The sequence below is a fragment of the Xiphophorus hellerii genome, chromosome 12 (assembly GCF_003331165.1).
Source record: "Xiphophorus hellerii strain 12219 chromosome 12, Xiphophorus_hellerii-4.1, whole genome shotgun sequence".
Lineage (NCBI taxonomy): Eukaryota > Metazoa > Chordata > Actinopteri > Cyprinodontiformes > Poeciliidae > Xiphophorus > Xiphophorus hellerii.
In genome coordinates this window covers 26,264,147-26,276,975 of record NC_045683.1, presented here as the reverse complement: position 1 = coordinate 26,276,975, position 12,829 = coordinate 26,264,147, and the positions used below count along the sequence as shown (strand labels likewise).

The 12,829-nt window shown below is 42.2% G+C and overlaps 1 protein-coding gene across 1 annotated transcript in view; it reads left to right on the top strand.

Annotated features, from left to right (window-relative positions):
* Positions 1-12,733, top strand: part of msi1b (musashi RNA binding protein 1b) — a 28,424-nt gene extending 15,691 nt beyond the window's left edge. The window contains exons 7-15 of the mRNA XM_032578176.1: positions 535-583; positions 1,096-1,178; positions 1,270-1,387; positions 3,154-3,234; positions 6,289-6,345; positions 6,682-6,741; positions 8,334-8,488; positions 10,117-10,162; positions 10,265-12,733. Of these exons, the coding sequence (XP_032434067.1) occupies positions 535-583; positions 1,096-1,178; positions 1,270-1,387; positions 3,154-3,234; positions 6,289-6,345; positions 6,682-6,741; positions 8,334-8,488; positions 10,117-10,158 (645 nt within the window). The 3' untranslated portion in view covers positions 10,159-10,162; positions 10,265-12,733. The remainder of the gene's footprint in view (positions 1-534; positions 584-1,095; positions 1,179-1,269; positions 1,388-3,153; positions 3,235-6,288; positions 6,346-6,681; positions 6,742-8,333; positions 8,489-10,116; positions 10,163-10,264) is intronic.
* The last annotated feature ends 96 nt before the right edge of the window (positions 12,734-12,829 follow it).

The window sequence follows — 12,829 nt, the reverse complement described above, 5'->3', positions numbered from 1 at the left end:
CTCATCGAGTCTCCACCTGCCGGATTCACCTTTCTGTCTGTGACTGGCTACTTGTTTGCATCGATTCTCTCTCTCTCTCTCTCTCTCTGTCTGTCTCTCTGCGGCCCTCATCGTCTCTCTGGCTCTCTCCCGACATTCATAAAAGCATATTTGATGTTGGTTGAAGGGGATTTTGTTTTTATTCAGTTCTTCTCTACAGGACCTTGTTGTTACAGTTTCTATGGAGATCTAAAACTTTAGCAGGGAGAAGAGAGGCACTTGTGGGGGGGGCATTCACGATGCCGCTTCCAACTTTTTAACCATACGTTTTGGGAACTGTTGGGAACATATTTTCCCGTCTTTTCCCTCCCACCCCGGACCACCACTTTGTAACCTGTTTCTTCTCCTCCTCCCCCCACCCGTCTTCCTCCTCTCTGTCCATCTGTTGCTGAGCCTCCCTGCAGAACTTGAGAAGGGCTGAGGTCAGGCAATATGCCGCGTGGCAGGACGGAGAGCCTCGCTAAAAAAACCTTGTGTTGTTTGTCTCCCACCCAGGTCGACGACGCCATGCTCATGTTCGACAAGACCACAAACAGGCACAGAGGTGAGACGAGGCCGACCTTATCCACTCGCTCGTTTCTCCTGTGCTCCTTTCTTGCTCTCCATATTTACTGCTCTTCCTCCAAGCCCTTCCTGGGTGGCTATTGATCCCCCTCCCTCCCCCCACAAGTGTCTCCTTCCTGTGGGCTGAGCTGGAGGAGACAAACGGGGCTAGTCTAATTAGCCAGTCTGTTAATCGGGATCAGGATAAAGCCTCCTTAAGCACCTCCTCCCCACCCTGGGATTGATCGATTATGACAACCTACCAGCTTTGCCCAGTCCTTCTGGCTCAGGAAGGGGGGGAGATGGGGGTCAAGGATGAGTGCAAAATAGCAGCATTGAAAGTGGGGGAGGGGGGCCAATGTGTTAAGCGGCTATTACAGCGCTAATTACTGCAAGCTATTAGCTCTCCTACTGTACAGGAGGACTGGACAGGAGGCCTCGCTACTGTACTAGCGAGGCCTAGTGTGTCTGTGAGAGTGTGTTTTTACAAGTTCTTGTTCCTCCTCTCATCAGGGTTCGGATTCGTGACATTCGAGAACGAGGATGTGGTCGAGAAGGTCTGCGAGATCCACTTCCACGAGATCAACAATAAAATGGTGAGCAGCTCGCCCCGCGGCGGTCAGAGAAACGAGCGGCGCCGATTAAATCCTGCGCCCCCTCTGCCCCCATCCATCCCCAACAAAACAGGTGGAGTGTAAGAAAGCTCAGCCCAAGGAGGTGATGTCTCCCACCGGCTCTGCCAGGGGGCGCTCTCGGGTGATGCCCTACGGGATGGACGCCTTCATGCTAGGAATCGGTATGCTGGGTGAGTTGCTATCGATCGGGACAGGAAGGACGCGGTGGCGGCTCACGTGAGGCTGACCGTTTCCGCGGCCTTAAAGGTCGCATGACGTCTCTGGGGGAGCTGAGCGATGATGTCCGCCGCTTCCTTCAGCAGCTTGTAGCTGTGTGCACTACATTTAATTGTGCCCACCAGTGGAGAAGAAATAAAAGTAACACAACCTTGCTGTATAAGTATTCACTTTCCTTGAAATTAACCACAGCAGCAATCATCTCCAGGGTAATTTGTTTGAACTTCTATGAAATAGAAACTTAACAATCCGGAGTCCTGCTAAATAAAACTAGCTTAGAGCTACAAATGTTAAAATGAAGTTTAGAAAAGCCTTCCACTTTTATTTTTGATAAATATTTGCTGTCATTTTTAAAGAACAACAATTTTGTTTCTGTTTTTAAATTCGAAGCCAAACTAAAACTTGAAAGTCTTTTCAAAAAGAGGATGGACACAGTTTCTTCTATCGGATATTGATAAATCTGTGTAAAAAAATCGTTTTAAAAAAGCACATAGTTTCCAACCAAATGACAAGAAAAAAACATATAAAGGATATAACTGGGAATTTTAGTGTCACTCCAATTGTAGGAGTCTGCTAAATGGAAAAAATCTACTTAAACTTGCATATATTAATATATCTATATTTAAAAACGTTAGTTAGTTAGTATCGTTTTTAGACAAAGAGCCATTGTGGAAAGTCCCAAGCCTGCAAGAAGATGATCTAATGATTTTCAAAATGTGTTTCAACAAAACATGTGGGAATTGTTACAGTGGCAGGAAACTAACTGCTTATCGCTTTGAACACACTGTCGCTGCAGTACAACACGGTAGTGGCAGCATGATGCTGTGGGGATTTTTTTCTTCGGTATGGCGATGGCAGCTAGTCAGAGTGGAAGAGGAAGCTAAATGGCGGTAAATACAGGACGATCCTGAAATAAAACTTGTCAAAAGGCTTAAAGAAATTAGAGACAGGGCAACTAAACACCAGGAAAGTATTAATGCATCTACATATGCTTGCAGTACTTTTCTAAAAATAAATGTCAAAAGCTATATTTTTTTCCCCCACCACTTGTATATGTTGTTGTCATGTCACCTGCTTTTCACTTTTTTCATGTTGAAATGCCACTTATTAAGAGCTCCGATTGACTTTTAGTTCAACTTAAGCGTCAGACTGAAGGAACTTTTCCTAAAACCTCTCTGTTGTTGCTGATGTTCTTTTAAGACTTTTTGTCACTTCTTCATTCAAATATTCTTTTCTAATCTTAGAAGTTTCTTCTTTTATAATACAGCACCAGAAACTTAAGTTACCATGCCAATGCCACCACCTACTGTTCAGACTAAGAAGTGCTTTCTGTCTTTCAGTTCATTCATTAATTAGCAAGTGAACATTAAAAGAAGTTACGCTTAGTCACAGTTTGGAGAAAAATAAATAACACCTTCTTGTGCCTACTGGTGTTTCTTGTAGCCAAGGCGTTGAGTTCAGGTTGCCTCCAGTGAAAATCTCCGCTTTGTGAGTTCAGCTGAGAGTGAAACCGAAGCCTAAACCGGTGAGCTCCCCATTCCAGTTCTTGTAAAGAAATCCGGAGCACAAGAGTGGAATTACATCCACAGACTCATGAAGGCGTCAGCGTCGAGTCAATACGTCCTCTGAGTCTTTAACGCCAGTGCTAATGTTTCCGGTGCGTTTCATTGTTTTGTGGAGGGATCCGGATATTTACGCTGATATTTTCTGCGCCCTGCAGGTTATCCCGGCTTCCAGACTGCCACTTACACCAGCCGGAGCTACGCGGGCATCACTCCTGGATACACCTATCAGTTCCCTGGTAATCACAGCACGCTCACACACGTTTCCATCTCGTAATAACTCAGAAATAAAATAAATCAAAGAAACAGCGGTGCATAGTTTGGAGAATCCAAGCCAAAAAAAAACAACAGTACTCAGAAAATTGGTTTATGTAAAATCTAAAAGAGAAATAACAGTAAGATAGCTACGTTGTTGTGTATATGTAAATTATTATGTAATTTGCTGCTCAAAAACTCAGATTATTGTGATTCATTGTATATATAATGACAGTTTAAACACCTGGTGCAGAACAAAAGCGTAACATTTCCCAGTGTTTACCACTACAAAGGAGATGTGCAGTCATTTGGACAAAAGTGAAAGAAGGGAAGAAATGTCAAGCAAATAGATTCACTTTACTGAATATGTGAATGTGAGAGACATCATTTAGTTAATGCTACCAGACACCAGGCTGTGGCTTCATTATGTTTCCTAGGTAATAAGTAAAAATTGTCATTTAAAAGAATCCAGTGAAAATTGTCATATTTTGTCTGTTTCAGCAGTTGTTTAAAACAGACAAATGTATAGAGAGGCACTGATCAGATTAGTGGTGATTTTCACGTTTTTTAATTATTTGACCTCTTTAAAAACTATAACATACAAGAACTGCATTTAAAACAGTTCTTGTGGCCTTGCTGCTGTTGGCAGTCATTAATTATTCATGTTAGTAAAGCTGTGTGTGTGGGTGTGGGTGTGTGTGTGTGTGTGTGTGTCACAGAGCAGTTGCTGTAAATCTGTTTTATTAAAATACAAACCAAATGATTACAGATCTGACACGTTAAACTGGAATTAGCATCTTATGTTAATAGCTGTGTGTGTTGTAAAGGCTGCAGATTGTTACTTAATTTCAAAAAGGCTTCCGATATTTTTGACGTGATCAGCGACCACACAGCTCAAAGGATGAACAGCAAACTGGTTGTAATATGTTCAGCCTTCCTGTTATCTGCCTTAAATCGTAAACTCACTCTGTCACAGCCAGAATAAACCGCAAATAGGTCATGGAAAAATATGGTTTTTGTTCATATATCTTTGTGCATTTGGATAATTTGAGTCTTCTCCTCTCAGTAACATGAATAACGTTGCTGACCTGTTAGCCCGGGGCGTTCACTGATCAGAAAAACATCTGCTCAGGATCAATCGAGCGGAAAATCACCCGATCCCAGCCACCAGCTGATTTCTCAGTGCATCACTAAGGTGTAGCTTATTCCCAGCAGTAGAGCAACTATAGTCCTGATTTATAAATTTAAGACAACACAAACACATTTTGTTTTGCTAACATTGCTCCCAGAGTGTCTGTATATTTAGATGTCCTGCATTATTACTACAACATGACTTTAGGACAGGAGTCTGCAATCTTAACAATCAAAAGGGCAATTTTTTTTCGCCCTCATTCCAACTAAATAAAACTCGTCTTTAGTCGCAAAAAGACAGCTTTCATTTGTGATAAACATTCACTGCTGCAGGAAATTTGTTGTTATTCTTAAAGCGCCACAATTTAGTTTCCCATTTTTGGATTTTAAAACAAATTAAAATGTGAAACTCTTTGCAAAAAGAGGATGGATGCATTTGATGTTGATGTAACTATGTAAAAATAAAAGTATATAAGAGGTCTTATCAACCTCGTGATAAGAAAAATAGATATAAAAAATATCTTTATTTTGAATGACACTAGATGCCTTGAGTGTCATTCTGTTGTAGTTTAATGCACTTATTTCATTTAAAAAGTTGAAAAAATACTAAAACCAGCACTTGCTAGTGTCTGCATCCAAAACCAAAACAATAGCTAGATATTTATCATTTTTAACTTTTAAAGAGCGATTGAAGGAGGTCCAAAGAGACTCTTGGCTCTGGAGCTGCAGGCTGCAGAGCCCTGCTATAGGATCATGTTTTATTCACACACGCACACACACCCACACACCCCCACACACACACACACACACACTGTGTGATTAGCTTTTAAAATCATACATGAGGGAATTCTTAGTCCTTAATACCAGATGCTATGAAAAAAAAATCAGCTTTTCGGAAAATACTTTCTAGGGGTGCTCCGATAAGTCGGCCGGTTGAGAAATCGGTCTCGATTTCCTTCATTTTGAGAGATCGGCTGACATCTGACTCCTATCCATCTACGCAAAGATTGTAAAATCAGCCCCATTGTGCTCTGCTGTGAGAAAGGGTTTACCACTGGGTCACGTCTGCGCGGTTAACAATAGTCATCCCACTGTTGCTACATTTAGCAACTTTTCAGGAAAAATGTAATCGATCAAATTCGAAATCGGCATTCCAGGCTTTTAGAAGATTGGTGATCGATCGGCTGGAAAACTGCAATCGGTGCACTCCTAATAATTGCTATGCCTTCTGCATGTGATTCAGTAAGAGCAAGTTGAATGTTTTTTCACATCTCATCCCAGGTGTTAGCACTGCGTGATCACATTTTAAATTCTTCATATCGCAACCGGCAGCAGACGCACTGTCACAAATACAAACATGTCTCCACAGATGAAACACTGTGAGTGTAAATGGCTGCTTGTAAATATCAGGGAGTGGCGTTGCTTAGCTCAAACCAATGTCTGTGTGTGCGTGAGTGCGTGTGTGTGTGTGTGTGTGTGTGTGTGTGTTCAAGACGGCGTGGCTCTGTGTTACAGTAGAATGTGTGCTGATCATCTGGGAAATAACCCTAAAAATGAGATTTCCACCAAAGAAAATTAGAACTCTTGCTTTTTAAATATGAAATCACTCACTCCGATTGGAGTCGCTAGTTTGGGTGACGGCGTTTGTGACACTTATTTTATTACCTGCCGTTTCAGAATAATTACTGGGAGAAATTTTATTTTCATTTTTTTGGGGGGGGGTTCAGTTCTGTCCTTCAGTTGCTTTGTGCGTTTGTTCCTGACTTCCTGTTTATTCAGCTCCTCACCTCCGAGGCTTCTCCCTCGCCTTTAACGTGCGTACGTGTGTGTGTGTGTGTGTGTGTTGTCCTTGCTGGCGTGTTGTTGACGGTGTGTGTCTCAACAGCACTCTGATGTTTCTGTTTTAGAGTTCCACTTAGAGAGGACTCCCCTTCTGACTTCACCCCACCCCCCTGAGCTCACAGGTCAGTCAGTCCCTCCTCTGGACTTTACAAGCAGCATCTTCTCAGTCTGCTACTCCACATGTCGGCACATCACCTCATCACTTCTGGTTTGCATGTTTGTGTTTGTCGATCCTCCTCGGTTTCCATCTGAAGGCAGGATTGGTGACAGTTACCGAGATGGCCTCCATTGTTCTCTGCTAAAATCATCTATTGTGTGACTAAATGACATGTTGTGGTCACTGGAGTGAGATCCGTGGGCGATGCTGCAGTTGCACGTCAGGTTCTTCAGAACCAGGGATGTATAACCTTGATTTTCTTGTTGTTGTTTTTTTTTTTCCCCCACCTCTGCCTTTTCAGCCATTCCTCTCACAGCGTACGGACCAATGGCGGCGGCGGCGGCAGCGGCAGTCGTTAGAGGTACAACATTGTATTTCCTAGAACACAGAAGTCCAAATAAAGTGCCTTGTGAAAGACTTTACACCCATTGAAATTTTTCACATTCTTTCATGTTACAGCAATAAACTTCAGCGTGTTTTATGGAGGTTTTATGCGATAGACCAACGCTAAGTTATGCATAATTATGAAGTGGGAAAAAAAGATTCAAGGTTTTCAAAAGTTTGTGCAAGTAGGAACTTTCAAGGTGTAGAGTTCATTTGTACCCAGTGGCCCCCTAAGCACAAACCACTGCATTGGCCTCTCAGGATGACACATTTTGTGGATGATAAATTGTACCAGAGGTAATGATAATGTTACTGTTTTGAGACTATTTTCAAATAATATAATAGTTATGGCATAACAATGCAAGTGCACCCTCTTAAAGACCAATAAACTTTAATTTCTATTGAATATTTGACACTGAAACTGGGAGACATTTTAAATATCTAAAATAAATAAACTCCGGCTTCCGCCCACAGTCCAAAAACATGACTGTCAGGTTAATTGGTCTCTCTAAATTCTCCCTAGGTGTGAGTGTGTGTGTGTGTGTGTGTGTATGGTTGTTTGTCCTGTCCTGCGACAGACTGGCGACCTGTCCAGGGTGAACCCCGCCTCTCGCCCGGAACGTTAGCTGGAGATGCACCAGCACCTCCCGACCCCACTAGGGACAAAGGTGTTAGAAAATGGATGGATGGATAAAATAAATAAACTAAACACCAAACAAAATGGGTACTGAGGTTTCTGAACAAAATTGCTCTTCGAAAAAGTGTCCAGTTGAGAACAAAACCCCAGACAGAAAACGTTAGTCGTTCAGTCTTTTGTAGAGAGATATTAGAAAAGCAATCGTGCATATGCAAGTTATTGATTAACTTTAATTAATAAATTGCTAAACACACTCCACCTGTGTGTGAAACATGTGGGAGAAGGTGTTCAGGTCAGATGAGACCGAAATTGAACTTTTGACCTTTCAGTGCCAGAAAGCCAGCACTTTACATCCACCTGAACAAGCAACCCCTCAGCTAAACACGGTGATGCCAGCGTCATGCTGTGGTGATGCTTTTCTACAGCAGGAAAAGTAAAACTGATCAGTGTTGATGGGAAGATAGGTGGAGCTAAATGCATTACAGTCATGAAAGAAAACCTGGCAGATGCTGCAAAAGACTTAAAAACGGTGTAACAATGGCCTAGTCAAAGTCCAGACTTCAACCCAATACAAAAGGCATAAAAATTGATGTTCTCAGATGCTCCCCGTCCTGTCTGATTGAGCTTGACCTTTTCTGTAAAGAACAAAGAGCAAAATAATTGGGTGGAGTCAAATAGCTAAACTGGATTTCCTGCTAGAGAGGCTGAATACGGATTTATGTGAAGTAGGTTCAAGGGCTGTAATAACATTTTCAAGGCACCGAGTTATAAATTCTCCTCATCTGAGCAACCGTCTCTCTTCAGAACTCTCGCTCAGCTCTGGTTAAGACGGCAGAGCATTTATTTCACTCTTTCCGTTTTTTTAACATTGAACGACGATTGCAGTGATCAGCGGATCGTCCGTCAGTGAAGCTGCTTTCTTTCCCTTCCAGGTTCCACCCCTTCTCGCACCGCAGGATTTTTAGGAACGAGCAGCCCGGGTCCGATGGCCGACCTCTACGGGACGGCCGGCCAGGAGTCGGCTGTCAGCAGCTACCTCAGCGCTGCGAGCCCTGCCCCAAGCACCGGCTTCAGCCACAGTTTGGGGGTGAGCTACCACGACTCACTGGTGAATTTCCGCTCAGCATGCTGTGAAAGTGGCTCAGAGGTACCAAACATAACTTGGTAAACTTCTGAAAATCCACACCGTTTACAGTTTCTTTGTTTCACGGTGCGACATCACTGGTCTAACCTGTTTAACACGTCTAACCCAAAACCATTAAATACCAAACTAAAGCCACAATAACTGGACACAGTTATGCTAAAAAGTTAAAAAATATCTATCCAAATGCATGACTTGTGGACATTTACATTTTTTTTTTTTAATTGCCTATTATGAGTTCAAACGTGTAATCGGTCGGACTTGTCCACCGCTGTTGTTGGAAGGGTGTGGTGAGACGGATTCAAATGGCCTTTTTTTGAGAAGCCGTAGTCCTTGGCTCTGAGGTTGCATCACTTTTCAGCCCTGCAGGGTGCTGCTTCGCTCGACAGACCAAACGGGTCGACTGCTGCCGAGCAAATTGTTTGCAGGCGAATGGACTGAAATTACAGAAGCACTGGTTGCTAAGTTCTGCCATAAAAATAGATAGGTGCGTTTTGGAAAAGGCTTGACAGAAATAGAAGCCCCTGCAGCGCATTCATGTCCTGTGAAATGTTTTGTATTTTTTATTACAGCAAAACCTCCAACATCAGTGTATTTTATTGGGTTCTTACTTGACAGAACAATGGAAAGTGGTGTGTGAAGGCGAAGTGGAAGGAAGTGGTTTTCAGTTCAAAAAGAAACAAAAATGAAAACGTGCGTCTCCTCTCCACCTTTCTCTGCCAGTCTTTCAGGGTATGTCTCGACCAGCTTTGCATACCCAAACTTTTTGCCAATTCTTCATTGCAAAAATAGCTCAAACTCAAATTGGGTTGAATTTAGAGTATCTGAAAACTCTGGTAACCCAGCGTCTGGACTTGGAGTGGACCATTCCACATGGACCTCTCCAGCTGTTCCAGGATCACCGTGGGCCTTTTAGCCGCTTCTCTGATTGATGCAGTTCTTGCTCGCTCAGTTTAGATGGATGTCCATATCTTGGCAGGCTTGCAGTTGTGCCAAACCTTTTTCATTTTGCTCTGCGAGTTAGCTTGGTGGTTCCCAAAGATTTTCTGGGCCCCCCTATGGATTCCATTACCCCCCCCCCCCCCCCCCCCCCCACCTGTTACTGCCCCTCAAAATTACCTAAAAATAAATAATGGTTTGGCAGCATTTTAGATATTTAAAACAAAAAATTTACCAATAATCATCAATATCGACTGATATGAAACCCTTACATCGTGATATGTTTCTCAGTCACATCGTCCAGCTCTACTATATGCATGGTTAACAATTGTCACCCTACAGTTGCCAATTTACCAACTTTGTTGCTATATCTACAATGTTTCAGACAAATAAATTTGCCCAAATCTCAATCGGCAGGTGAGGCTTTTTAGAGATTGGTGATCGGCCTGACAGCTGCAATCGGTGCACCCCTGGTTTTCTGTTTAACACCACCACCTCTTCAACCAAAGAGCGCGGGTTGTCTTTTGTTCCGGTGCAGCAGCTGTTTTAATAATCCGACACATTAGAAGAGATTAAAATCAAAGTGCGCATTTTGTCTAACAGCAAACTCTAACCTGGCCTGCTTGCTCCCACAGGGCCCTCTGATTGCCACCGCCTTCACGAACGGCTATCACTGAGAGTGTGAGTCGGTCCGCCGCGCTGGCGTCCGCCTCTCGAGGCGGAGCACATTAGACGGCTGCGGTTTGGCCGACCTGTGAGTAATCCGGCTGCTTTGTGTGTCAGTGCAGAGCCGTAGACTGACAGCTGGACGGAGTCGAAGCTACGTCGGAGCTGATCTGGTCCGTCTCTGTCCAGTCCGCGTCTCCTCTGCTGCGTTCGGGCGGCCGGACATTCGCCCCGCCTCGCCCGGTGTCAGCCGCATCCTGCCCACCTTACTGACACCTCACTAAACTCCCACCTTTTTTGCAAATGAAGCAAACTAAAAAAAAAAAAAAAAAAAAAGAAGAGAAAAAGAAACTTATCACTACATATTATAGCAACACATTCGAATGCTGTATTTTTGTTGTTGTTTTTGTCATGCTGTTTTTATGTTTTAGCTGTATTTTATTTAGCTATTTGTCCTCTCCAAACAGTGATCTCTCTGAGAGAAGACTAGTTAGGTCTCCAACATGCTTGTTTTGAAGCTGTAAAATGACTTTACATTTCTCTATTTTACACTGAATGTCAACACGTAATACTAATTTTTGAAATAACGCCAGGAATTGTATATCTTGGTAGGTTTTAACCATGAGTTGTTACACTAATTACCGTCGAACAGCGCGGACAGACTTATTGGGCCCCAGTGAAAGTATTTAAAAAGCTTTAAATTATAGTCATCTTTTATTGCAGTGGTATCATCTCACACTGAAGAATGTAGAAAAATCCAACTTGTAATTTGAGTACATCTATTTGTTGGGTGGGGAATAAAAAGGGCAAACAAGCAGGACGCATGACGACAGCGTCTAGTTCAGGGTAAAGAAACAACTGAAGTTTTAAAAAAATATATGTAAACAAATGCAGGTTTTAGCGAGTTTTCATTTTCTTTTCATGGAATAATTACATTTGATTCCCTCAACAGAATGACTGAAGTTCGTACTTATTTTCATTTAGATTTATTTTTCTTACTGTTGAGCTGGAAACTGCAAAATATCAACATTCCATGTAAGAAAATGGAGCCATTCTCTTTTTGACAAAGTTTGATGTTTTTCTTTATATTAAAACTAAAAAACATGAATTAAATGGTTTCTCTTTAGGAATTACTACAAAATTTTCTTTAGTAGATATTTATCATAAGTTGCCAAATGTGTTTATTAAATAAGGTCAGGTAATATCTAAACCCGATGTATTCAGCTGGACTGAGGGCAGAAATGGCTCTTAGGTAGATTTTAAAGGTCGCCGACCCCTGGTCTAGTGGTTGCTATGGATACTTGGTGATGCCAAGATGCTCTGAATTTTAGTCTTAAACAACAATTCCTGTTTAAACATTTTCTTATCTCTTTTTCCCGACTCGTGTCGCCGCACATCCGCCCTACTCCGAGTGTACTTTATCTTTTGTCTTTCCCATTTTGAAGAGTGGCATAGAGGAACGAAACTCTGTCACAAAATATTTACAAAAACAAAAAAAAAAGCAAAATTAATATTCATTCAAAATGTTTCTGATAAATTTATTAAATGGCATTTTCAGATTTAGAAGTAATTACGTTTCCGTCAGTTTCATTCAAAACATTCTTTGTTTTTGGATTTTTCTCTGTTCTTCAGCGTGAGAATATTTTTCTGCCACAACAGATGAATTTATTTTAAGGATTTCTACATATTTTTTACCTGGGTTGCCAAAAACATGACTACATCTGTACTTTCTTTAGCCTTCAGGAACTGTAATATTTTGTAAAATATTGTAAATACGACTAATTTCCAGGTAGCAGGGCTCTGCCGACTTTAGTGTCCGGGAGGTTGGAGGCTTTTGGAGAAAGTGTGTGTGTGTGTGTTGGGGGGGAATCTTACCTGTTACGTGTTTTATGCTCGCCTGGAGGTCAAGAACATTTCAGTTCGTCTGTCAACGTGAGACCAGCCACTGCACGGCGTTTCTCTCCAGAGATTTGTAAAAATGTGTGTCAGGTCGACGACAACTTCCTTGGAGATGAGACGCTTTTACTTTGAGTTCAGCAGGAAAAGAGCCCGAGTCTGGAACAACACCTTCCGCTTTTGGGAGGTGAGGGTGTGAAAACACTCCTCTGTCAGGAAACGTGCCGTTTTCTTACGCTACCATGTTTTACCTGACTTTTAATATCCAATAATTTGTTTTGTGAAGGAAAATTAAGGACTTTGCATGCAGGAGCTGTCGTGAGTCGGGGACCGCTCCGTGATTTTCATGTGAATGTGTCATGTGGTTTGATACACATTGGTCTCCAGTGTGCCATGTGCTGTATTTCTTGGGGGGCATTTGCAAAATGTGAAATATTAATCTGATTTTCTGTTTTTTTTGTTTGTTGTTTTTTATTATTAGTAGTACATTAACATCTATATCAGGGTGCGGAAAGTAAACCGCGCCGTCCGCACCTTCCAGCACTGCATATCCACTGGAGGTCTCAGTCCGTAGCAACGTGACATCTTTTCTTCTTTTCTTTTTTTGTAGACCAAAACGAGAGCTACTAGGACGCTGCACTGGCCGTTCACCATAAACTTACGTTTTCCTTTAAATGTTAGCTGAAGAAAAAAAAAAAAAGAGCACTCTTGATCTACAAAATAACCAGGTTTTACATTTTGATACACTCGCTGTACCTGCTGCGGAAATTTCAAATGTTCCATTGA